The following is a 27,232-nucleotide window of genomic DNA, read 5'->3' on the forward strand; positions in this document are numbered from 1 at the left end:
GTGGAAGTTTTAGAAAACAATGTAAATGGGACAGGAACATAGAAGTAAAGCTCCAAAGAAGGTAGGTGGTCACCGTGAAGTATCATGACTCAGAAAATGGAAAAGAGGTTTTCCCCCCCTTGCCCACGTGAAGGTACAGGTTGGGTGAGGAGCCAGAGCCTCACACCCACTCTGCTAACTGGAGCTCTAGATGCTGGGTTCTTCGTCTTGAGCTCCCTGGATAAATTAATAGCAGCTTTACTTTTGATTACTAACCAGCTACACAGCACCCTCACCAAGTGCTTTACCACCATGCTTATTCACTTTCCCACATCCTCTTAATATCTGAGATCTTTTAATGTACTTTAAAGCTTTCTACTATCAAAACAGGACCTGTCAAACCTCAGATTGTCTCAGGACTGCTTCTAACGCCTACCAGTCCCATCTTGACTCTGGTTCCACTGGTGGCTATTAGCTCAGTGGATGTAGTCTGGGTCTGTGATTGAATTCAATAACCTGATGTCTTAAATTAAAAAAGAAATCTGCAGGCATCTTTCAGTTTATTCTCAGGCTGGGAAAATGCTGTGAGAGCCAGAGGGCAGGGTGAGGGGAAAGGCGGCAGGCATGTGAAAATGGAAAGTGTGACTCTCCCTCTTGTGTGGGTTTTGAGGCTGCAAAAGGTTGGGAGGGAACCAGTCCTTTCTATAAGCAATAGACTAAGAATAGCAAGGACAGCAACCAGGGGACGAGCATATGAGGCACCATGGAATCATTTCCCAGACCATAGTCCCAGGCTGGGTTTCTCAAAAGAGGAGCCAGGTGCAGGAAGGGAGGACTTTATCACTGATTGGGCCTGGAGATCCTCGAACATATGGCAGGAGCACTGGGGCAAGTGACAATCACCAGTGGTCTCCAAACCCCCTGAAGACACTTCATGCCTCAAGACTATGGTTTTCTGAGTTCAGTCATCCTTGCTCAAGACTGTGATTTAATCTAGAACTTCCAGGGATGTTTGGAGAACATAATCACCTCACTGAGCACCACTTGAATCACCTGCTTTTCATCTCTGGTGATTATCATCTAGGACAGGGGTCAACGATGGATGGTCCAGGAGCCAAATTCTAGCTCGTCACCTATTTCTGAAATAAAGTTTTATTGGAACAGAGCCACACCCCTCTGTTTACACACTGAATGTGGCTGCTCTCATAATAAAACAACAGAGTCAAGGGGTTATAACAGCCCAAAACACCTGAATATTTACTGTCTAATATTTACAAAAACTTTGGCTGATCCCCTACTCCAGGAGAACAATTCCTACTGAGTCATGTGCCCCAGTGGAAGTTTGAGAGGACAAGCAAATGAAATGACCTTAAAGCATGTATATACTCCTCAGTCCCATTTAGGGAGAAAACATTTGGGATTTCTGTAAGAGGTACATGTCTGGGTTGGGGCCTTAATTATACTGTTCTTCACCTGGAAAAAAGGGTGTTTTTTTTTTCTTCCTTTCTACTTCTTCACCAACTCCTACAACATAAACAATAGCCTCTCAGCATGGCATGTGTTTTTCCAACACTATAGTCAAAAAGTCGACTCAGATTTTCCATTTAAAAACCTCAATTCCACAGGAAAGCAGTGACCAGTTGTGGCCTTAAAAGGCAAGTCCATTTCCAGGACCGCAAAGATTAATGCCATAACGGGGGGGGGGGGGCACATGATCTTACAACATTAATATGTGGAGCATAAAAGACCACCCTGTTAGGATATACTGGAAGGTAGAATTCAACATCAGCTGCCAAGGTATATTAAGCTAGGACTGAGTATTTATTTCCTCAGTGTGTTCCTTGAAACTTCTGATAAGCACTCACTTAGAAGGGAAAAAAAAGTTCTGCATTTTAAATATCTGCAAAAATATATAAAATATTCTTTTATCTGAAAAGAGTGACAAACAAGGCAACTTTAAAATAGGAGTACAGGCTCTCCAGGACCCCAAAGGAATCACTCAATGCCCATTGCACTTAATGGGAAATTAATTTTTAGATGCTCTGTGGGTTGCTTAAGCATACTAAAAAAAGTATGGCCAGGACTGCCAAGGCCCCTGACTGGCTATTGTACATATAATCAGAGAGGAAGTACTCAACCAAAACATGCAGTATCCTAAGATTTTCTCAAGCATTACTCATCTTCTCTCCCTCAAGCTTAGTTGAATGCTGAGTCCCAGGGGCTGCCTTTTTAGAGGGGACAAAGAGGCCCAGGAAGATGGCCTTTTCTCTTCTCAAACTCTTCCCTGCATCCTTCCACAGTCATCCACCTGAAGAATAGTTCAGACTTAAATCTTAAGCAACAGAACTGAAAATCCACCTGCTTAGCTGTGACTACCACCTACTGTCCAGATCTGCCTTCTGCTCTCCTGGCAACTTGTGAGTACATAATACAGTGACAGTCACCATACTCTGCTTTATAGCCCCAGAACTTACTCATCTTGTAAACAGAAATTTGTATTCTTTGACCACCCTGACCCATTCCCCACACCCACATAACCCTGGCAACCACCAATCTACTCTTTGTAAATTCAGTTTTTTAATATTCTACATTTAAGTGACATCATGCAGGTTTTTTTTTTTTTTGGTCTGACTTATTTCACTTAGAATAATACCCCTAGGCTTCATCCATGTTGTTGTAAATGGCAGGGTTTCCTTTTTAATGCCCGAATAATATTCCATTGTGTGTGTGTACATATATATATATATATTTTATTCATCTATCAGTAGACACTTAGATTGTTTACACATCTTGGTCATAATAAATAGTGCTGCAATGAACATGGGGATTTAGATACTCTTCAAGATAGTGATTTCATTTCCTTCAGCTTATGCCCAGAAGTGGAATTACTTAATCATAAAATAGTTCTATTTTTAATTTTGTGAGGAAACTCCATAACTGTTTCCTATACCTGCTTTTGCAATTTACATTCCTACCAGCAGTGTACAGGATTCCTTTTTCTCTGAATCTTCACCAGTGCTCATCTCTTGCCTTTCACGCCTTTCTAACAGGCATGAGGTGCTGTCCCACTGTGGTTTTCACGTGTATTTCCCTGATGAGCAGGGATAGTGAGCACCTTTCCATGTGCTTGTTGGCAAAAATCAACAAGTGGGACTACTTCAAACTAAAATGCTTCTGCACAGCAAAGAATCAAAAGAATGAAAAGACAATGTATGGAATGGGAGAAAATATTAGCAAACCATAGATCTGATAAGGGGTTATTATCCAAAATCTATAAGAAACTCATACAACTCAATAGCAAAAAAACAAAACAAACAAACAAAAACAAATAATACAGTTAAAAATAGGCAAAGGACCCAACAAGACATTTTTACCAAAGAAGACAGTCAACAAGTTATACTTCTTCCAGGTTGGAGCCAACTCACCACACCATTTGTTAAGACCTATCAGGAACCTGGAATTCTATCACCTGCCCTGAGTTGGTTCTGAAGATTGAGCACTGCTTTTGGGTGGGATGGGATAGGAGCAAGCATTTGACACCTGCTGAATATGCGCCTGTAAGAACTGCTGTCAGTGTTTGCTTTTATCTCTTTTGTAATCATGCATGAGTAGAACTCTTCCTTTCCTTGCTAAAATTAAAATCTTAAGAATTGGAACAAATCTAGGGAGGTGCTAACACAACATTAGTAAATAGTCTGAATTTTATATTTCAAAAAAAGTGTGTTTCTCCTACATTCATTATATATATAGATAAGGATTGCCAAGTTTAGGTCCCTGCCATCTATATTAAAGAATCATCTGTAACTAGCTTAGAATTGCAGTTACCACAATTTAAAAGAAACTATTTAAAAACAATAACCCTAAGGTCTTACTTTTATATCATTTTTCATAGTGCAAATGATAAATTGTGAATGCTGAGGTCATATAATTCAAATTAATAAGGCTTTGTCTAACTTTTTCCCATTAAAGTAAAAACCAGGAGAAAACAAAGTGATTCTTTCCTCCTTAAATATCCAGCAAAACGTTCATCCAATTAATCCTAAGTATTTTATCAAAAACTGATCAGTCATGTAGTAGTTTAGTTTTTCTCATTATTGAAATCCTTTACATCATATTTTCCTTCATTTTATATTAATTTATATCTCCTAGTACCTTTGAAATGTGAAAATGTAAATTTTAGAGACATAATTTGGTCTACATGATGACAGATGTATTATCATGTAAAAAATTTTGCTAAGACTGGTGACCAGCACCAGGTTATACTAACGAGGGATGTAGGAGGCATGAAGGGCTCAGCTCTCTTTTTTCTTGAGTTTAACTCCACTTACCAATGTCTCAATGAATCAGCTCTTCCAGGATGGCTGTTTGCTTATAATGTATTAGGTCTCAGTCATTTCACCTGTACTCGCTGTTCAGACATGTTTACACTGCTGACGATACTTACCATAAGCTCTGGATATGTTGGCCTTTCTTTGGAATTCTTCTTCAAGCTTAAAGGGAAAAAAAATGATCATATTAAAATCTAGAAGCCATCTGTATTTTCACTAGACTACGATTTCAGAACCAGTAGAAGACTAAAGAGAACCACCTCTAAAAATGTACTGAAAACATAAATCTCCCGTCTTGACTTTCCTCTTCCATTACACTTACAAATTATGTTTTCAGTCACTCTGGGTGTACCTTAATGGGAAGAATAAATGCGCTTGTTTACTTTCCTTATGATACTTTACCAATGACATAAAAACTAGCTTCTATTAATATATATCTATTTTCCTTCCAAACAGTTTTTAATCCATCCCCCCACTGGCAAAGAAATTAGCAGGTGTTTCTTATACTACATTTGTTATCTCTTCACTGTCTTCAATATCTAATTCTTTTTGCTTCTGGCCTCCTTGAATGTATAATTTGTTTATATATATGTATGTATATGTATATATCCTACCAAACCTACTTGACAGAGAAGCAATACACATGTAAAATGTCTAAGGTCACACTACTACTTTATGACTTCTTGGCTGATGAAAGAGAAAGTACACATGGCCAGTGACTTAGCAATTCTTAGAAACACAAGGTGGTCATGCATTATGTCAAGTGGCTCCCATGCTTTCAGCTGTCTGCATGCACTGACATTTTAATCACATTTGACACCAGAGGCAATAGTAATAAAACTGCCATATAAAGAGACCAACCCCTCACCCCATTCTCTACCCACCCCTGTATTCACCCACGGCCTAAAAATGGAAAAAAAAAATCAGTTTATTTGGAGTTGGAATCCCAGGTTACAGAATGGAGAAAAGGATGATTTCTAATTTGCAAGGCAACCTACAGACTCCTCTGCCCATCGGGCTGCAGAATTATATATAGATGGAAAGGAAGTTTGCCTGGCATTGAAGGAACCAAAAAGTGACTGATTATTGGGTTGCTGGGATTTGTGCTAATGGATCATTTTGAGCAAATGAGGCCTGGTGTGTGTGACATGAGTTCTGCTCCACCCACGTAGGCTAATAATTGCGGGGAGGGCCAGATACAGAAACAGAGAGTGAAATCGTTGAGACGCTTGGAAAAGCTGTGGTTTAAAACCAAAATGAAATGAAAAAAAAAAAAAAAAAGAGGAAGCTTTTGAACCAAAACAACTGAAAGCCGCCTACCAGTTTACTCCAGGCAATGCTGTGGGTAGAAGCCAGGGAACCTGAGACAGGGCACAGGTAGGTGTGAGAAGTTTCAACCTCGAACTGAGGGCAGATCTAGGACCTGGTGACCTCAGTGACCAGAGGATAAAAATAAGAGCAAATTAGAAAGAGGAAGTATCAACTGTCAAAGTTGGATTGACATGGGAAGGTGTGCCTGAGTGAAATGAATGAGACCTTGTCACTCCTACTATCCTGAGATTTTATACGGCTGTACTGGTAGTCAGTCCTCAACTGCAGGTGGTTTTGCCCTCCAGGGGACATCTGGCAATGTCTGGAGGATGCATTTCTGGTTGACGCCATTGTTACTGGCATCCAATAGGTACAGGCCAACGATGTTGCTAAACATCCCATAATGCACAGGACAGTTCCCCAACAATAAAGAATGATCCAGTCCAAAATATCATTAGTGCTGAGGTTGGGAAACCCTGGGCCATGTGTACTAGGGTTTTCCTCCTCACTGCTGCCTTCTATCTCCTTCTCTGAAGTGAAATTCACTTAGAAGCATCTCCAACTGGGTCATCTGTCATCTGGGCACATTCTCACTTCTACACCCCTCCCTACCTTCCACCCCAGGAAGCGAAAGTGTTTCTAAGTTCAAGAGCTAGTTCACCCAGAAGAAACACAGAACTGTGATCCCAGGAATGTGGCTGACTTGCACACAGACACTAGTGAAAAAAAGCAAATAGACTAGTAGACAAAAGCTGTGGATTTCCAGCTATTGTTCAAAGCCAGTCAAGAATCAGAAAGTCTTCTTTATAATACGAACAATTTATCTCCCTAAAACCAGAAAGGAAAAGCACAAAGGTAACATTGAATCCACACTCAGTTGTCAAGTGGTTAATTTCAGGTGTCTCTGTTTAGCTGGATCATTAGTCAGTCATCAAACCCTAACTCGACACTGACTCAGGAAAAGTCTCCTTGAGATCCCATCTTTCCCTTCCCAGCGTTCACTGACCAACAACGGAACCAAGGGAATGATAGAAAGAAAAGCTTGTTTCTCAAACAGTTAAAACAGTGCAACCTGAGATCTTCATGATGTTGCTGATTTTTTACTTTCTACTTAGTAGATAATAAAACAGTATTCTCCCTTCTTATCAGGTAGAAGAAATTAAATACTTACATTCTTTCAAGGAGAGGTCATTTTAAGTCAGGAGGTCTTATTTTTTCACTTGTGGAGCAGTTTATGAAAAGTTCTCTGTAATTTTTTTTAATTTGCATAAAGAAAATGTAGGAAAAGCCACCATAAAGTGTTAAGGATTCCTAAAAGCTCGGTGACTGTTGACCAGTAGGCTATTTCTTGACTTACGGCCTCCGATTACAAAACTCAAAATGGACCACAAGCACTACTGCTAGAGTATTAACAGAAAATATTTATACAGCAAACCAAGGCTGTTCACTGAATTAATATACTGATACAACCCACTCTCTCCATCTTTTAAATCAAGAACACTTCAAAACATGGGCTAAGAATAGCAAAATACTCAGGATAAGGTTAGGGAAAAAAGCAAAAATTCCATGTTTAATAGGAAGTGCTTGAAATTCAGTACAAAATAACAACTGTGGAGTTCAAAGCTATACCAATTTCTTTTTGGACTTGAGTCAGACTTTTGAATTTTCAAGTGGCTTGTCATTTTCAAGCGTGCAATTAGCTAACTGCCCTAATTCCTCTTCCAAATGCCATAACACACACTCCTGACTGTAGCTGACACCAAAAAACAGCTTCATGCACTCTTGAGAATTGCTAGCATGGAGGTTATGCTGACCAGAGGATTTGTGCCTATTTGAATTCCCTGACTGTTCCCAAGAAGGGCTCTTTGGTGCATCCACAAAATAAAAACAAAAGAGCCTCCCAAGCCATACGTCTGTCATAAGCTAAATAAAAACCCAGTGCCTCTTTTTACTGTCCTTCCCGAACAAGTAGGGAGCTATGTTTGATTGTCTGTGTTTTATACTAGTTCCTTTGAGTCAGACAGTATCAGCGTCTGGGTGGGCCTCCAACCTACACTGACATGCCATCAGTCTGGTCAGCTGGGCACCGAGCTCTTAAATAGGCCTGCAAGCAAAGCAAGAAGGAAGTCAAGCTGTTTTGGCACTTGGCAGTTGGTCTCCAGTGAACTTTCTTCAGTCCCCAAGACAATGAACCTATAGGAAGAGGTCATGGTGAAAAAAATGTAAGCCTGCCAGGCTTCCACTTTTTGAAGGAACTCATTTGTGAAGCCTTCTGCAGGACTAGAATGTAAGGCTTTTCTATCAGTTTTCTCTGTTGTGAATCCCCAAACAAGGCTTATATGGTCAGCACCCCTGCCCCAGGAACTCTCTAAAACCCCTAAGACAAGAAAGCCATGGGCAGGGAAAAAAGAAAAAGAAAATGTTGCTCAGTGGTCCTATTTCAAAATAAGTATGGAAAAGAAAGGTTTGTAAGAAATCTTTTTTTTTTCTTCAAGATCATAAGGAATAAATGCCTTAACTTTCTTTTCTTTTCTCTCCTCCCTCAACCCCCTGCCCCAACCCAGAGGATTAATGGTGCTCTGATGTTATTGCAAAAGAAAGACACTAGCTGGATCTCTGGGCTCTAGAATAGCCTAACTTTGGAGATGATAGTGATAGGTCAATTCGATTCCACCCCGCAAACCCCAATTTACTGTCAACTGACCAGCAGTGACCCGAGGAGAGTGACTACCGAGTTGATGGCCTGGATGAAGGCGTACAGGATGGGGCAGCACTGTGATGTCATCAAATGCTTAGGGCATATGCATCCCACGGAAGGTCTCAGATACTCTGACAGATCACCTAGGCTGTCAGTAATGTACCCTTTTTCTTCTAGTTCTACATTTAACCCAGAGACAGATGTAGGAAATTAAAACACAGATGCATCTTTCTCAGATTTTGAGATTAAATTGTTCACTTTCCAAGTTTGTAGTCCCTTTTCCCCACTTTCCACATAGAGTTGGGGCTTTTTAGATGTCTTCAAGGGTCACAGACATCAATACAGGAAAAAAAAAAAAAACCCACATGGAGGTCATTCAAAAAAGGGTCCTTTTCTGAAGCTATATCTCAAAAATATAGTTTTATTCACAAGAAAATGGAAGAACAGGTATAAAAGGGAGTTATAGGTTATATCCTTCTTTCATCAGGAAATAGAAGAGGTGTTTTTAGGTAGTGATTATTTTTCCATTCTTTCCACCCAGCTCCAAATCAAACTTAAAACTGTCAGTAATTTGTTTCAAAAGTGAATAACTAAATTGCTACTGGGGTCAGGTGTGTTTCTGTATACTAATACATATGAAAAATAAAATTGCTTCCTTAAAGATCTAAGCCATTCATAAAATACCCCCAAAAATCAATATAATTTTTTGAAGCATTAGACAACTTTTCCAACTCAGTTGACTTCACAAGAATGTTCATACTAAGGGGGTATTAAAGAAAATATATTGATAGTTTATGGTAGGCAAAAGACCATTGACCTGGCATCTGAAATAAGAGAGCCTGTACTCTTAAAAGTCCAACCAAGGATAAGTAAGAATGCTCATAAAATTCAGAATTAATGCCCCCCCTTCTATTTCCCAAACAATATTAACAGAATTCACAATTCCAGGAAAGCTGGAAAATGTGTATGGCTCAAAATTTTTAAATTAATGAACTACAGTAGCTGGGATTGAAAATGAGAGAAAACAAGGGGGAAATGGTGACCTCAGAAGGGTGACCATGAAGATACTTTGTTCTGTGGGGGACAGTAGGAACAGGGTGGTTGCTACAGAAAGAGCAATAAATAGTACAAGAATCTGCAATTTCCACAGATGTGTGCATACATTAAAATTAGAAAAAATTTTATTTTTTTTCAAAGCTTTCATTTTTTAAATATCTGTAAAAAGCTTTAACACTCTTGACTCTGCAGGGGAAAGTCTAAGTAAGAGAAGAAAATTGGTCAAAGGAAAATAAAGTAATTGAACAATTTCTCAAAAAAACTGTAGAAGAAAAACAGTTTTTTAAACAGGAAGCAGTTGATAACAGGTCCATAGGTCACAGTTGTAAGTCAGGGGTCTCATGCCAGCTGTACAGTAGGATGATTTGAGAACATTGAACAATTCTGATAATCAGAACCCTCCCCAGACCAATTAAGCCAGAATCTCTGAGGCTGAGGCCTCGGTGACAGTACATTCAAAAGCTCTCACATGTTCTATCAGTGAGCAACCAGAACTGAGAACCACGGGACTAAACTGGTGATTCACAACTGGCAACTTGGCTTTCTCAAATTTTTCACACCAGCCTTGTTCTTACCAAGATTTTCGGAAGTGCTCAGAATGTTGGGAAAAGGGGCGAGGTGGGAGAAAGCTTACAAAGAGGATAGTTTGAAAAGGCTTCCTTGGATAAGATCCTTTCCCATTACCACTCCTTTTTGAGAACTGTTGGTTTGAACTATCCAAGATGACTCATCCCTTTTCCTATGTGACCTTTAAACATCTGAGGATAAGGAAAACAAAAAATGAAAACTAAGCTCTTGAATCCAGAGGCAAAAATCATGAACCCATCTAAACCTGGCAGGTGTACCACCACGTCCTGCACACTCATGCAAGGAAAGCAGATGGGAGGACACATCCCAGAGGCCCAGAGGATGTACACATTACATCCAGCAACGTACTGTATGTACTACAGCCCATTGCTCCAGCCCTCTCTGGCCTTCCAGCCAAAACTAAAACAAAAACAAACAAAAAACAATGGTAGGTCAGCATCATATATCATTAGGGAAAAGTACCAGGGGTGACATTGAGCTTAAGGGCTGAGGCCTTAGTTTCACAAGCAACAGTCAGCTGCTTTGTCTCATCATGTTTCCCAGTAGAAGCTTCTTCCAAAGAGCATGGAGGCCAAGGGAATGATAACCTTGAGGAAACCAGACTCTCAAACAGCCTTCAGAACTCCAGCCCCTTCCTTAGCAGCAAGTGGCCAAAATTGCTCCTCTCCAAGGATCACAGCAGGGCTTGTCACCATCTCTGATTCCCCTTCCTCTGATTCTCATCTGCTCTGCAGGTACCCAAATAAACCACCTTGGTTCCATTTTAGCATCCTCTTTCCAGCATCACTTGCAATGATCATTGGTATCAGTCATGCTAGACATCATGCTCCCTCTGCAGATGGAAACCAGTAGGTTTTCTGGAGAAAACTATCCCCTCTCCTAGTTTCCTAAATTCCACTGGCAATTTCCATGAAAACAAAATTAACAGCCTTAGTATGGCTCCTTCCATCTTTCTACTCCATCTTTCTTTAGATACCTTTCTCAGACCCCCAGGACTGTCCATTGTACCCTTATGGGCAAGGGTGTCCAAAAATTAGCAAGTAGTCTATAAGAAGCAGCCTACAAAATCCTAGAACTATTTTGCAAGTAGCTCTTCTGGGTACCTAAATCATGCTCTGAAAATAGCGGCTGTCTTCTCATCTGAAGTAGTTCTTTGCATCATATCTACTCTCCACTCCTAATCCTCTAGTGGGTCCATCTACTTTTCTCTTTATGCTTTGGTCAACATCAAATGGCTTAAAACTCTCATAAAGGAGTTTCTCACTTTTGCGACATGATGCACGATGTTCCTTCTGCTTGGAATACTCCTACTTCCCTTTCCTTTGGAAATACCTCACAGGGTCCCAGCTCAGGATTTATCTCCTCTGAAAACTCTATCTAATACCTTGCCTCTGAGTTCCCCCAATACTCTATGCATATCTGCATCACTGGGCTTTCCATATTATACTGTAGTGACTGATTGGTGAAACTCTCCTCCTTGACTGTGAGCTCAGTGAAGGCAGGGACTGGGACAGAGGCATCTTTGTTGCTTCAGCATCGAGGGCACACTCCATCAATGCTCTTGGGATGAATGTATGCATCATGGGTTGACACCAATGAAGGAAAGTCATGAGAGTGCCTCTTCTTCCCTAACACTGGCATCTGGGAGACAGGATCTCTTACCACTGTGAGGTAAAGTCAACAAACTCTTCGGAGAACTTGTCTGCGGGGAGTTGTGGTGATGGCTCCTCTACTACCTGTTTGAGCTGCTGAAAAGGCGTTCCCCACGAATCATAGGGAAACCGAAGGATGGCCAATTCAATCTAGAGGGGAAAGGAAAACAAGGAGGCAAGCTTAAATAGAGCTACTTGTTTAAACAGGGAATCCACTAGGGAACCCGTTTTGTTCCAGGAGAACCAGAGGGAAACATGATGGTGACAATCAAGTTAAATCTGGGGGGAAAATAAAATGTTCTCTCACAATTTTCCTCCAATTCCTTGTGCTAGGGATTTTCAGATAATATGTTACTGGAGACAGCCACTTAAGTCTATTTAAAACTGAGTCCTCACTAACACCCAGTGTGGCACTTAATAAAATTGTAAGCCAGCAGTATTAAACTTCAGGATATAAAGCCACTAGGCTTTCAAATGTTTAGTCTAAAAAGCAATTCTCACACTAAGGCTTTTACAGAGCTGTATATCTGCTGCCATCTGCTGGTCCCTTGCTAGAATGGGGGGAAAAAAGGGGAAAAAAAAAAACAAAAACCAACCTAGGACCAAATGACTGATCTTTTTTTGGACTTGGAAAGGCCAATTTGCTGTTACAAGATCACGTGTGTTCTGGGCAGGGATGTGAAATAACTCATGGGATTTAATCAGCTGCTGTGCCTGGGAAGAAGCCAGGACCACAGTGGGTAATTCCAGACCTTGGTGATACAATGAAAATTTATGATCACCAAAGTTACAAATCAGGCACTAGCTGTATACCTTTAGGGCTGTGCCTGAGGAAATTACCCTATTCGTTATTACGTGTTTTGGCTATACCTGTACTCAACAGCCAAGACTTCTGTCATAACCATACTCTGGGAAACTGAGCCTGTGTCCTGGTAACAAAGCTCTATCCAGGTCCACACACATCAGCACTCTTTGAATAGCTTAAGCTTCGGCATGCCTTGATTAGAATAGTTTAATTTTAAACTATAAAGAAAACTGTCATGGAACAGTATAGTCAGATCCTCTCATTTTATAGATGAGGACAGTAAGACAGTCCATGGGACTCCATCAGTTACTCAAGGGTACACAACTACTCAGAAGCAAAATAAAGAGAATTGGGTTTTGCCTAGTCCCAGTTCACTATTTCTGCTGCACCACATTGCAAACAATTGCCACTCCAAATCTCCTGCTGTCTCAGACAAGCTTTTAGAGTGTTTGCCTCTTGGTCTCCAAGTCCACCCCATTCCAGCTTCGTATCCAGAACACCCCAACACCCAGGTCCACAATGATGATCATACGTTACCATGGTGATGCCTAGACTCCAAATGTCGGACTTCACACTGTATCCCTTCTGGTTGAGCTCTGGGTTTATTCTCTCAGGCTGAAAAGTAGACAGAAAAAGACAACTGAGATAACACTCTTGATTCAGTGAAGTCTCAGGTGGAGAGGTGGCACCAGCTGCCAAGTGAGTTGTTGTAAGCTGTTAGCTATGCCTCCCAGGCCAAGAAGACTTGCTAACCACAGTAAACATCAGCATCTCCAAGGGGTGTTCCTCATTCTCCATGCACCTTTTCTTGGAGACAGTAGTGGATCAAAGTCCCCCTCACACTTCAAAAGCAACTTCAATTTTGCCTTAAGAAGAAACATGGCACACATGATAAAGCTACTCTGCCAGCCTAGGATTTTCCTTGTTTAAAACTCCAACAGTCTGGAACTCAGTAGAAAGAATCAACAAGAATCACTGGGCTACTGTCTGGTGTGAATAGACCTCAGCAACTTTTAGCTAAACGTTGTTCAACTCCAAGCACAAGTCCATTTCCAAACAGACTATTTACAGTCGAAGTCCCTTAAGTTGAATAGAATCCCAAGGTCTCTGCTCATGGCAGTCAATCTTCACAGCTGTGAGGTTCCCTAGGGACTAACGTGACTCGTTTGGGGAACTTAAATTCTTTTCTCTGTTCTGTTCTCAACAAACAAGGTAGCACTCCCCTGCAGCTCAGTGTGGGAAATTGTCTGGGCTCTATGTATTACTTACTTGTTTTTTTCAAATAATATACCCCTTGATCTAATTTTTAAGAAAAATATATGAAGCAAGGGACTAAGGATTTCAGACAGGAAATATTTAACAAAAAAGAAGGTGCAGACTATTTCTTGCCTCCGAGGCACATTTCAGTTTTCCCTCCATGTCCATCTTTTTCATATTTCCTAGCACCATTTGTCAAAGGTTGCATTCTCAGACACCACCTCCAGCTGCCATACTTACAGCCATGTACGGTTTGCATCCTGCGTCAATGGTTTTAGCGACAGAGTCGACAAGGTAGCCGCTGATTCCAAAATCGCACATCTTCACTTGGCCCAAGGTGTTGATCAGCACGTTGGAAGGCTTGACATCTGTAAGGGAGAACAGTCAGGAGCCCATGGTCTTAGCTGCCTTGAAGATTCACCTCTCTACCACCAGGGGGCCTGAAATATCCATTTCTCCTTTTCCTTCCTTTCCCCACCAGACATAGCGCAAAAGGAACTTCCATCTCTGATTCACAATTACAAACCTCTTACTGTTTTCATCTTGATTTTCTACTTCATGTTTTGTCCTTGTAGGATTGCGAGCCCATCAATGGAAAAACCTGTATCCTCTAATTTGTCATCTTCATTGACCCCATACATGTAGTAAGAACTTCAAAATTTATTAGTGAGTCAAACGCCGAGTTCCACGGGCAGATAGTCTCTATTATATTTGGTGAATAAGTTCTAGAGATCTGCAGTCCAACACTGTCCCTAATGAATAATACTAATATCGTTCCCTTAAAAACTTGTTATGAGGGCAGAGTTCATGTTAAGTGTTCTTATGACAATAAAACAATTTTTTAAAAAGAACCGTTCATAATGATCTATGGCACATTTAGTGGAATGAAAGGGCAGACTGTAACATAACAATATACCAAATATGATCAAAGCAACCAATTTTGATTGGTATTTCTGCGAGTGTGTCAGAGGTCACAAGGTGTAACTTATCATAAACCTAGATATTCCAGACAGTGAGGCAGGTCACAGAACATACATGTGGATAAAGAGGTTTTAGTCTCTAGTTCTTTAAATGAAACCATCAGTCTGGAAAGATATAACACACTCCCAAGTGGATGAACCACTGTTCCCTCTGACTAACGGATTAGAAATTACAGTTAATTTTTTCCCTCATGACACTTTTCACAAAGGACAAGTAATCAAAAGGAGAAAAGCTATTCTAAAACTTTAAAAACTATCCCTTTTAATTTTTCCCTTAAATTGAATGGCAGATATACAGATTTCATTTTATTATTTTTTATACTTTATAAACATTCTCTACTATGAATGAAACATTTAATACTGTTGAAATAAGCCCTTAAAAATCAGTTCCACATTTGTGAGTAATCCACATTCTCCTTCCTATCTGGATTCCTTCACATTTTCTTCTTCTCCTCTTCCTCCTTCATATTTTTCCCATTTTTAATAGTAACAATTACTACTAATAATAACAATCATAATAGACATACTTTTTGAGGCACCTTACATTATTTTCAGGCTCAGAGAGTGTAATAATTATCAAATCACAATACCCTATTAGCTATCAGTTCATTCCATAGATTTTTTTTTCAGAGACCTGATTTAACATATCTCTTCCAAGAAGCTTTCCTTGACTCTAGTCACCCACGGCTAATCATTTCCTTGTCTGTATTCTACCTATACTATTTCCACAGTTGGCACTTTCATATTTCTAATGTCGTTTTTTTCCTCATGTGTTTGTTGTGTATTTGTCTTATTTCCCTGTCAGGAATCCCTATGTAGTATTTTGATAAGAATATATTTTCTTCTCAGATAACCTGTCAGGGTATCTATTACACTGTTGTGTAAATATAGTGCTATATAAACACAGTGCTGTATAAATGCTGAAAAATGAGTATAAAGAATAAATGGATGGATGAAGGCATGGAAGAAAGATGGAAGAATGGATATGTGGGTGGATGGATGGGTGGATGGATGAAGAGATAACAGGTCAATAGAAAGGGAGAACAGGAAGGAGGGAGAGGAGGAAGAGAGATATATACCAGTGTTTTCATCTTATCCTGACTCCTGCTGTCTGAAAGAGCTGTGCTTTATACCAGAACTTTTCACACCTTAGTGTACACAACAGTTACCTGGGGGACTTGTTAAAATGCAGATTCTGATTCAGTTGGTCTTGGGACACACGATTCTGCTTGTCTAACAAGCTCCCAGGTGATAGCCAGTACAACATGAATTTTCATCCTACTCTCTGAAGTTCTCAGTGGGTAATCCCACAGCTTTGCTTCATAACAGGTATTTTATATTCAGTGTAGGTCTATTATAAAGCCCACATCTTGTGGTGTCCTGAGACAAGATAAAGAACGGCTGCTTACATGATTTGCTATCCAGTCCCAACCCCTCAGTTCTCTTGTCTGACTCAATTCCAGACATTGGAGGAGAAAACAGAACTCAGGTAAAAGAAATGAACTTTATAAAAGGAACAGCCAAGGCAACTCCGTGGATGCTTACCTCGATGAATGACAGAGAGCTTACTGTGTAAATGTTCTAATGCTTTTACAATCTGCAAGAGAAACACAAGATAGGTTTATTTCCCCCGTCACTGGAAAGAAACTGAATGTTAAGTATATCCAGGTTTATTATCCCTGGCTTAAGGTCACAAGGTGAGGTATTTTCTCAAAAAAAGGTGTTCCTATCCAAGAAAGAACACAGAAAGTCATACAAACTGGACTCCTCCCAACAGAGAGGACAATATCCCATAGCAAAGAGCAAGTCTCACTCATACATCTTATTTCTCATGTGGTCTCCAGTGTTTTTTCTCTCTACCCTCCTGAGCCTCAGCAGCCATGAAGGGAGCAGCCCTTCATTCCATTTCATTTTCTTCTGCTTCTTCCTAAGCCTATTCGTCCTAAGAAAACATTTAAATATCTACAAGAGAAAATCAAAATAAACTAATATCAGAATGTAGACGCCAGGAATGTGATCATAGCAAATGAATGTAATGCTGAGAAGCACTTTAACTGAGAGTTTTCCAAATCGAGTCAGTTGTAGAATCTTCTACATAACGTTCAGAAAGAAAAGTATTCATTTATCCTTCCACAGATGCACGCATGCATTCAACAGACATGTACTGGATGGGAGCTATGGTCCAAGTAATGAGGGTATAAGGACACATAAGGCCTGGACTCCTCACATTCTCCTTGGAGTAGGGTTCATGATGTACTCACAGAAACTGCTATTTTCCCTAAGATGTCCTCTGGAATTGTTTGGCCTTTATCGATCACTTGTTTGTAGAATTTGTCTAGGGATGTATCCATGAGCTCCATGCAGATCCAGACATCACCCTAGAAATCAGTTGGTTCAGAGATGGTTAGAAAGGATGGAAAAGGGTAAAGAGGAAGCAGTTAACATCTGTCAGGAAGAAGTGACCATTTCTTGCTTGATTTTTGGGAGTAAATGTACAGTTCCCCTCAAGATCCCCAAGGAATTTATAAACAGGCAAGATTATCTCCAAAGAGCAAGCTAGCAAACAACCAAGCAGAACTTACATGTGATCACCCAACTCCTTAATATAAAACTAGGATCTAAATACTAACAACTGCAAGCAGTGGAGTCCCAGAAATCCAGGCCTTTACTGTTACTGCCCTCTGGGAGTTCAGTCCAGATACCTACTCTATGTCTGACTTCCCACACTGACCACTGGCAATAGTTTATCCCAAGTCTGGTTTTAAGAGGGAGGTGAAGCATGAGAAAGTGAAAAGCAGAGGTAGATGTAGCGCCATAGGGTACACAAGGCTACCTGAAGCTCAGCAAGGGACCCAAAGACCAGAGTATTTTGGATTTTAAGGAGTCTATCTGAATCAGTGTACAAACAATTGATAGAGAAACCAATCTGCCAAAATAGGCAAACCAAAACAGAAAGCAGAAAGGGAGCCTCAGCATCTTAATAAGGCTAAATACATTTGAAAACACCATGGTCTCAAGCCAGCTTTGCACCAGTGTGTGTCATCATTTCACAAGCAGGAAGCTCTCTACAGAAGGCATGCTAAAGAAGAAAGAGCACCGGGACTGTGTACGGCCTGTATGTGATCAGGGAAGCTTCTCTGTAAGTTATCGCTCTCCTTGGACTCTGAAGGGAAGCATCACCTACCTCACGGAAGAGTGCGCCGTAAAAGGTGACCGTAAAAGGACAGTCCACAGTCCTCATGGAAATATCCAGATCCATCAGTAGCCTTTTCTGCTCCTGGCTATTTACTGTGGCCCGGATCCGCTGAAGAGGAATGCATGGAAAGTGTATGGTTACTGCTCTGAGGATGAGCCCATTAATAAGGCATGGACCTTACAGATCTTGAAAATAGTACCACCATTCACAGCACAACTTCTAGTAACAACCTTTCAAATATCTACACTAAGTGATTAGCTATTTGTAACCAACTAAGGAAGAATATTATTCATCTGATTTCCCGAATAATCCCCAGTAAGAAGCAAATTGATAATGTATTTTGGAGGGTATGCAAATGTTTGGGAATGACTTTCCAAGTTACAAAAGCAGTCCGATTTATTACGTGGGTTTAGCTCAAACAGACCAGAGTGCTAATTGCTTTCTGGCTGATTTGGGGTCCTATAGAAAAAGCCAAAGCCCCTCTTTGTGAACAAGTAAGAATGTTTGGACTACACAGCAACTGTCAGAGAACTGTTACAGGAAAGGAAAGAGAAAGAATCAAACAAATGGAGAAACCATTCATTCCTGTCCCAGCGCTTCTGAGGAGAAACCTGTCACACCAGCAAATGTAGCCTTACAGAAACATGATCATGTCGTTAAATGATGGGACAATATAATATCCCTAGGCTTTCACATTTTTTGCCTACTTAGGAAAAAGTTTGCGGAAGAACAAACTGAAAAATCTACATAGTAAGGGGAAGGTATTTCCATTCTCGGAAAACAAAGGAATCCAAGTAACCTGACCATCCACGTTCCTAACAATGGCCTAACTATATTAATTCATCTGGAGATGGGCATTCTCCAAGGTCCTTCCAACATCTACTCAAGAAATATGGTTCCGGGAGAAGATGGCGGAGTAGAAGGACGCTCGCAGGTCACCCTCTCCCACAAATACACCAAGACCCACATCTACAGACCCACTCAGCCAACCAGAGCACCTGTGGAACTCCAACAGAACATCGCCCTCTTCAAAAGATAAAGACGCCAAAAATCTGGTAGGAGAAAAGGAAAAAAAAAAGAACAAAAGGCAAAGCAGCGCGGGTTGGGTGGGACGGGTCCCGCGGGGAGGGAGCGGCCAAGGAGGACTGGCGCTCGCTCGCTGGGTCTCCCCTCTCCAACTGAGAGGCCAGCGGGACGGAGGGGGAGCCTCCGAGGCTCGGATCTGTACAGAGCAGCCCTTGACTAACAGAAGTAAGTTAAATGGGCACAGAGCGTCCCCCCAACACCCAGCCTGAGACGTGGGCCGGCAGCGGCAGGCATGGCCAGGCTGCACAAGCCGGGCGGAGGACGGGGGCGGCTGCACGGAGGCAGCCCCGGGGGAACGCAAGGGGCTGTGCGCCGTGGCTGTGGGTGCACAGGGCAGAACAACCTGGGCCCTCCATAAAACAGCAAGGTTGATGTGCTCTCGGAGGAAGGGTGCACACCCCCATCTCTGAAAACCCGCGGAAAGTTTTCGGGGGAAGAGAGGCGGGGCTCAGGCGCAGCCGCCATATCCTCTGCGCTGAGCACGCAGGCGGGGGCGGGGGCGAAACCTGCATCCGCACCGAAGGGCTTAGCAGCCTCAAAGGCCAGACTGAGACTGGCCTGCAGCCCGGGGCAGATAGGATCCTTCCATCCTGGTCCCTCAGAGAACTTGCTCCACAAAGACAAACAAGGAGCTGGGTTTTGGCTCCGAGCAGGGACAAGGCTGTCCCTCGGTCTTCCCCGAGCCCACCTGCGGAGCGCCGACCAGAGCGGGGCACCGACCGGGGCGGAGCTCGCAGCCGCACAGAGCAGCGGAGCTACCACCGGCGGCGCAGGTAGAGCGAGAGCGGCCCCCCCGCCTTTCGGGCAGGAACACAGCCCATGACAGAGGTGCTGGGAGGGGGCACGACCCGCCCTCCTACCAGGCCAGTCTGCAACATCTGACTGCAGCATCCGGAGGGGCAGCGACCCGCCCGCCCACAGCAGAGGAGAGCTGCACCTGACCCAGTGTTAGGAAGAGGTGCGATCAGCTTGCCGACAGGTGCTGGGAGCAGCACAGAAGAGGGCGCCAACGGAGGGCCTCTGAAAACAGCAAGCTGAGCTTCCAAAACAGGACGAAGACAGAAAGACTTCACATTAAAAGCACACAGACTCCAGGAGAACACCGACAAACCCCCCCCCCTTTTTTTTTTTAAATCTGTTTTTACCTGTTCTATTTTCTATTACTCTCTTAATCTTTACTTCTTAATTCATTTCTATTTCTCTTGGGTTTTGATGTCCTGCTATTCATTAGACACAGGTTTCAAATACATGTATTCATCTCCCACCCCCCTTTTTTTGTAAAGGTTTCAAAAGGACGTCTCAATACTCAATACCGATTAATACTCTGCTTCAACTCACTCTTCTATTATTCATTATACACTGTTTTCAAACCCTCTTTCTCCCTTCTTTTAAAATTCTTTCTCTCTCTCTTATTTTTTTCTCTTTTTTTCCTAAGTTCTATTCCTAAATAGGCATCAGATACATAAAATCCTTAAGGACCAAAATAAACAACTGATACTCCATAAACCACAGTGCCAAAGAGGTATGAGCAAGATGAAGAAGCAGAAAAACCTTTCCCAATTAAAAGAACAAGAGAAATCCCCTGAAAGAAAGATCAACGAAATAAACATCAATAGCCTACTAGATCAAGATTTCAAAAAATGAGTGATCGAATTGCTGAAGGAATTAAAAGAGATAGTGTTTAGAGATATAAAATATGTCAAAAATGAAATTGAAGCTATAAAGAAGAGCCAAGTAGAATGGGTAAACTCATTGACAGAGATGAGGAATGATCTAATAGGTGTGCAAAGCCGACTAGATAATGCAGAGGAACGAATTAGTGATCTAGAAGACAGGGCAATAGAAAGCACCCATTCAGAAGAACTACAAGATAAGCAAATAAAAAATAATGAAAATAGCATAAGGGACCTATGGGATAATATCAAGCGTCCCAATCTTCGCATAATAGGGGTCCCAGAAGGAGAAGAAAGATCAAAGGGGATTGAAAAGGTTTTTGAAGAAATCATGACTGAAAACTTCCCAAACTTAAAGAAGGAATCAGATATCCAAGTACAGGAAGCTCAGAGGGTTCCAAACAGGAAGAACCCAAATAGACCCACACCAAGACATACCATAATCAAGATGGCCAGAGTCAAGGATAAAGAAATGATTCTAAAGGCAGCAAGAGAAAAGCAAAGAGTAAGTTACAAGGGAACCCCGATAAGGCTCTCAGCTGATTTCTCTACACAAACACTACAGGCCAGAAGGGAGTGGCAAGATATATTCAAAGCCCTGAATGAAAAAAAGATGCAGCCTAGAATCCTTTATCCAGCAAGGCTATCCTTGAGGATAGAAGGAGAAATAAAGAGTTTCACAGACAAAAAAAAGCTGCAGGCGTTTAGCAACACTAAACCCATCCTAAAAGAAATATTGAAAGGGCTATTCTAAATAGAAAAGCAGCAGGATGCTACAGAAATGAGAAACACACAACTGGAAAGGTGATAACTCATGAATTACAAATAAAGTAAACATGAAATTATAAAAGAAGACATACAAATCACTGAGAGTGGGAGAGGGAGGCAGGGAAATATAGAATATTTTTTTCTTTCTTTTTAAAATTTTTTTAACAGTAGGATGGGTTTGAGATCATGTTACTATCAGTTTAATAAAAACAGTTATAGTAATGGGTTGATAGATTTACAAAAAAGGGTAACCACAAGCCAAAACTTTACAAAGGAGTCACAAAAATTAAATAAAATCCATGAAAATACAAAGGAAAATTACGAAACCACAAAAGGAAGAAGAAAGGAACAAAGAGGATATACCAATTCAACTGCAAAGATAAGTTCAAAATGGCAATAAACACACATCTATCATTAATTACTGTAAATGTTAATGGACTAAATGCTCCAGTCAAAAGGCACAGAGCAGCAGACTGGATAATAAAGCAAGAACCTTCAATATGCTGCATACAAGAGACCCACTTTAGGGAGAAGGACACATATAGATTGAGAGTGAAAGGATGGAAAAGGATATTCCATGCAAATGGAAAAGCCAAAAAAGCAGGTGTTGCAGTACTGATTTCAGACAAAATAGACTTTAAAACAAAGGCCATAAAGAAAGATAAAGAAGGACATTTTATAATGATTAAAGGAGTGATACAAGATGAGGATATTACACTCGTTAATATATATGCACCCAATATAGGAGCACCTAAGTACATACAAGAATTACTAACAGAGATAAAGGGGGATATTGATGGGAATACAATCATAGTTGGAGATTTTAACACTGCATTAACATCACTAGACAGATCTTCCAGACAGAAAATAAACAAGGCAACAGAGAAATTAAATACTACAATAGAAAAACTAGATTTGGTGAATATTTTCAGAACATTACACCCCCAAAAAATAGGATATACATTCTTTTCAAGTGCACATGGAACATCTTCCAGGATCGATCATGTACTTGGGCACAAAAGAAACCTCAACAATTTTAAGAAGATAGAAATTATCTCAAGCATCTTTACTGACCACAATGCCATGAAACTGGAAATCAACAACAGAGAAACAAAGGAGAAAAAAAGGAAAGCATGGAGATTAAACAATATGTTATTGAAAAAACAATGGATCAATGAGGAAATCAAAGCTGAAATTAAAAAATACCTTGAGACAAATGATAATGAAAGCACAACCACTCAAAACCTATGGGACACAGCAAAGGCAGTGCTAAGAGGGAAGTTTATAGCGATACAGGCCTTCCTCAAAAAAGAAGAACAATCTCAAATAAACAATTTAACCCACCACCTGAATGAACTAGAAAAAGAAGAACAAAAAGCCCCAAAAAGCAGCAGAAGGAAGGAAATAATAAAGATCAGAGGGGAATTAAATACAATAGAGATTAACAAGACCATAGAAAAAATCAACCAAACCAAAAGCTGGTTTTTTTAAAAAGTAAATAAAATCGACAAACCTCTGGCCAAACTCACAAAGAAGAAAAAAGAGAGAGCACAAATTAGCAAAATAAGAAAGGAAAATGGAGAAATTACAACAAACAAAGTAGAAATACAGAATATCATACGAGAATATTATGAAAAACTATATGGAACCAAACTGGATAACCTAGAGGAGATGGACAAGTTCCTGCCAAAATACTGTCCACCAAAACTGAATCAAGAAGAATCTGAACACTTGAACAATCCGATCACTAGAAAGGAAATAGAAATAGCAATTAAAAACCTCCCTACAAATAAAAGTCCAGGACCGGACGGCTTCACCGGGGAATTCTACCAAACATACAAAGAAGAACTCATACCAGGCCTTCTCAAACTCTTCCAGACGATTGAAAAGGAGGGATTACTCCCAAACTCATTCTATGAAGCCACCATCACCCTGATACCAAAACCAGGCAAAGACACTACAAAAAAAGAGAATTATAGGCCAATATCACTGATGAACATAGACGCCAAAATCCTCACCAAAATTTTAGCAAATAGAATCCAACAACACATAAAAAAGATTATACATCATGACCAAGTGGGGTTCATCCCAGGGACACAAGGCTGGTTCAACATATGCAAATCAATCAGTGTAATACATCACATCAACAAGAGAAAGGACAAAAACCACATGATCATCTCAATCGATGCAGAAAAAGCATTTGATAAAATTCAACACCCATTTATGATAAAAACTCTCGCCAAAGTGGGTATAGAGGGAACATATCTCAACATCATAAAAGCTATATATGACAAACCTACAGCCAGCATAGTACTCAATGGTGAAAACCTCAAAAGCTTCCCACTAAAATCTGGGACAAGACAAGGATGCCCACTATCACCACTCCTATTCAACATAGTCCTGGAAGTCCTAGCCACAGCAGTCAGGCAAGAGAAAGAAATAAAAGGGATCCAAATTGGAAAAGAAGAGGTAAAAGTGTCATTATATGCTGATGACATGTTACTATATATAGAAAACCCTAAAAGGTCCACACAAAAGCTACTAGAGCTGATGGAAGAATTCAGCAAGGTAGCAGGTTACAAAATTAACGTTCAAAAATCAGTTGCATTTCTTTACACTAACGATAAATCAACAGAAGAAGAAAGTAAAGAAACAATCCCCTTTAAAATAGCACCCAAAGTAATAAAATATCTGGGAATAAATCTAACCAAGGAGGTGAAAGAATGATACACAGAAAACTATAAACCATTGATGAAGGAAATTAAAGAAGACTTTAAAAAATGGAAAGATATTCCATGCTCTTGGATTGGAAGAATCAATATTGTTAAAATGGTCACACTGCCCAAGGCAATCTACAGATTTAATGCAATCCCTATCCAATTACCCAGGACATATTTCACAGAACTAGAAAAAATCATAATAAAATTCATATGGAACCATCAAAGACCTAGAATTGCCAAAGCATTACTGAAGAGAAAGAAAGAGGCTGGAGGAATAACTCTCCCAGACTTCAGACAATACTATAGAGCTACAGTCATCAAGACAGCATGGTATTGGTACCAAAACAGACATATAGACCAATGGAACAGAATAGAGAGCCCAGAAATGAACCCACAAACTTTTGGTCAACTCATCTTTGACAAAGGAGGCAAGAATATACATTGGAATAAAGACAGTCTCTTCAACAAATGGTGTTGGGAAAACTGGACAGCAGCATGTAAAACAATGAAGCTAGAACACTCCCTTACACCATATACAAAAATCAACTCAAAATGGATCAAAGACTTAAACATAAGACAAGATACAAGAAACCTCCTAGAGGAAAACATAGGCAAAACATTATCTGACATACATTTCAAAAATTTTCTCCTAGAAGAAATAAAAGCAAGAATAAACAAATGGGACCTAATGAAACTTACAAGCTTCTGCACAGCAAAGGAAACCAGAAATAAAACAAGAAGAAAACCTACGGAATGGGAGAAAATTTTTGCAAGTGAAACCGACAAAGGCTTGATCTCCAGAATATATAAGCAGCTCATACGACTCAATAAGAAAAAAATAAACAACCCAATCCAAAAATGGGCAGAAGACCTAAACAAGCAATTCTCCAAGGAAGACATACAAATGATCAAAAAGCACATGAAAAAAATGCTCAATATCACTAATTATCAGAGAAATGCAAATCAAAACTACAATGAGGTATCACCTCACACCAGTCAGAATGGCCGTCATTCAAAAATCCACAAATGACAAATGCTGGAGAGGCTGTGGAGAAAGGGGAACCCTCCTACACTGCTGGTGGGAATGCAGTTTGGTGCAGCCACTAGGGAAAACAGTGTGGAGATTCCTCAAAAGACTAGGAATAGACTTACCATATGACCCAGGAATCCCACTCCTGGGCTTGTATCCAGAAGGAAATCTACTTCAGGATGACACCTGCACCCCAATGTTCATAGCAGCACTATTTACAATAGCCAAAACATGGAAACAGCCTAAATGTCCATCAACAGGTGACTGGATAAAGAAGAGGTGGTATATTTATACAATGGAATACTACTCAGCCATAAAAACCGACAACATAATGCCATTTGCAGCAACATGGATGCTCCTGGAGAATGTCATTCTAAGTGAAGTAAGCCAGAAAGAGAAAGAAAAATACCATATGAGATCGCTCATATGTGGAATCTAAAAAACAAAACCAAAAACAAACAAACAAAAACAAAGCGTAAATACAGGACAGAAATAGACTCACAGACAGAGAATACAGACTTGTGGTTACCAGGGGGGTGGAGGGTGGGAAGGGATAGACTGGGATTTCAAAATTGTAGAATAGACTACACTGTATAGCACAGGGAAATATACACAAAATGTTATGATAACTCACAGAGAAAAAAATGTGACAATGAGTGTGTATATGTCCATGAATGAAGAATTGTGCTGAACACTGGAATTTGACACAACATTGTAAAATGATTATAAATCAATAAAAAATGTTAAAAAAATAAAAAAATTTAAAAATTTAAAAAAAGAAATATGCAATGATTCTAAATTTTTTTGTAGCTCAAAAACTATGCAAATTTGCTCAAGATAATTTAATCCTCTCATTTTCCACAAATAGAGACAATTTTCTCCCTCAATTCTGGTTTCCTGATTTTCAGGGACAATTTTTTAAAAGCAACAGAATAAACATTAAAAGAGATTTAGATACAAAAAAACAAATGCAATATTTGAGCTTTTGTTTGGATTCTGATTTGAAAAACCAAACAGCAACTTAGAAATAATCAAGGTCATTTTAACTTGGACCTGGTATCATATGACCTTAAGGAAGTACTGCTAATTTTTTATGTGTGATGATGACATGGTGGCTGCATAAAAAATTAAAAGGAGAGGGTCAGGTGTATCAGTTTAAAGAAAAAATACATGCAACTCATACCAGGGAAGCATTTTTCAAATATTTGGAGGGAAACAGTGTTCCCTACAAATAAGCTTTTCCATTTCATCCCATCAAAGATTGTTTTGCTTGTATGAAAAGAGCTGACGTGCAGTTGAGACGGACGAAGGTATACTGCACAGAATAGAAAACGTCTGGGGAGTGTGGACGCTACCTTCACCGCCATGATCTGCCCGCTGGGCACGTGCCGCATCTTCTCCACCACCCCGTAGGCACCTCGCCCCAGTTCCACTATGGGCTCCAGGTCATCCGCCTTCACCTCAAAGTTCTGTCAGAGAGACAAGTAATAATGCAATGCGAAAAAGGGGAATAAGCTGGACATAGACCACCTCGTCCTCTCTCTGGCTTCTCCCAGCGTTATAAGGGTCGTTTCTAGTTCTGATCTAGAAGCTTTCCAAGCCGCCACCGAAAGCAAGATGTGCTGGGAGATGTTTAGGCTCCCACAGTGTGCCCCCTGCTTGTCACAGGCAGTGCGGAGATCCATCTCCAACTCAGATTCCAGACTGCTTCGTGAAAGCTATCTAGACATGCGGTTCTTTGGCCCTGCCCCCTTAATTACATGTGTAATCCATTTGCTGACTGGTGGTAACCAGATCTGTGCTTGGACTTTGAAGAATGCACCTCAAAGAGAACCATCTACTCTCCTCAAATACCTTCCATTAGGACCACAATAGCCTGATTTCAATTCAACACTCAAAATAGCAGGCGCTCCACAGACCTCTTCCGTTTAAATTCAGGCTTTATTGACCCACCCCGTGACAGCATGTTACGGAAAACACAATTTTCTTTGGCCAGTCGGAAAGTGTACACATGAAATGGTCAAGATATTAACTGGCAGACATGATTTTTCTCACCTGATTTCCAATAGAAATGCAAGCTTTGGAGTCTAAATCTCGAGGTGGCC

General features: G+C 40.5%; 1 protein-coding gene across 1 annotated transcript in view; it reads right to left on the reverse strand.

Moving 5' to 3' along the window:
• MAP2K6 (mitogen-activated protein kinase kinase 6) overlaps window positions 1-27,232 on the reverse strand; it is a 123,437-nt gene that overhangs the window by 12,984 nt on the left and 83,221 nt on the right. Inside the window, exons 3-11 of the mRNA XM_032456982.1 lie at window positions 27,183-27,231; window positions 26,483-26,596; window positions 17,839-17,958; window positions 16,916-17,032; window positions 16,200-16,251; window positions 13,915-14,042; window positions 12,955-13,032; window positions 11,623-11,762; window positions 4,424-4,469 (exon numbers count right to left, since the gene is read on the reverse strand). Of these exons, the coding sequence (XP_032312873.1) occupies window positions 4,424-4,469; window positions 11,623-11,762; window positions 12,955-13,032; window positions 13,915-14,042; window positions 16,200-16,251; window positions 16,916-17,032; window positions 17,839-17,958; window positions 26,483-26,596; window positions 27,183-27,231 (844 nt within the window). The remainder of the gene's footprint in view (window positions 1-4,423; window positions 4,470-11,622; window positions 11,763-12,954; window positions 13,033-13,914; window positions 14,043-16,199; window positions 16,252-16,915; window positions 17,033-17,838; window positions 17,959-26,482; window positions 26,597-27,182; window position 27,232) is intronic.

The sequence above is a fragment of the Camelus ferus genome, chromosome 16, assembly GCF_009834535.1.
Source record: "Camelus ferus isolate YT-003-E chromosome 16, BCGSAC_Cfer_1.0, whole genome shotgun sequence".
Taxonomy (NCBI): domain Eukaryota; kingdom Metazoa; phylum Chordata; class Mammalia; order Artiodactyla; family Camelidae; genus Camelus; species Camelus ferus.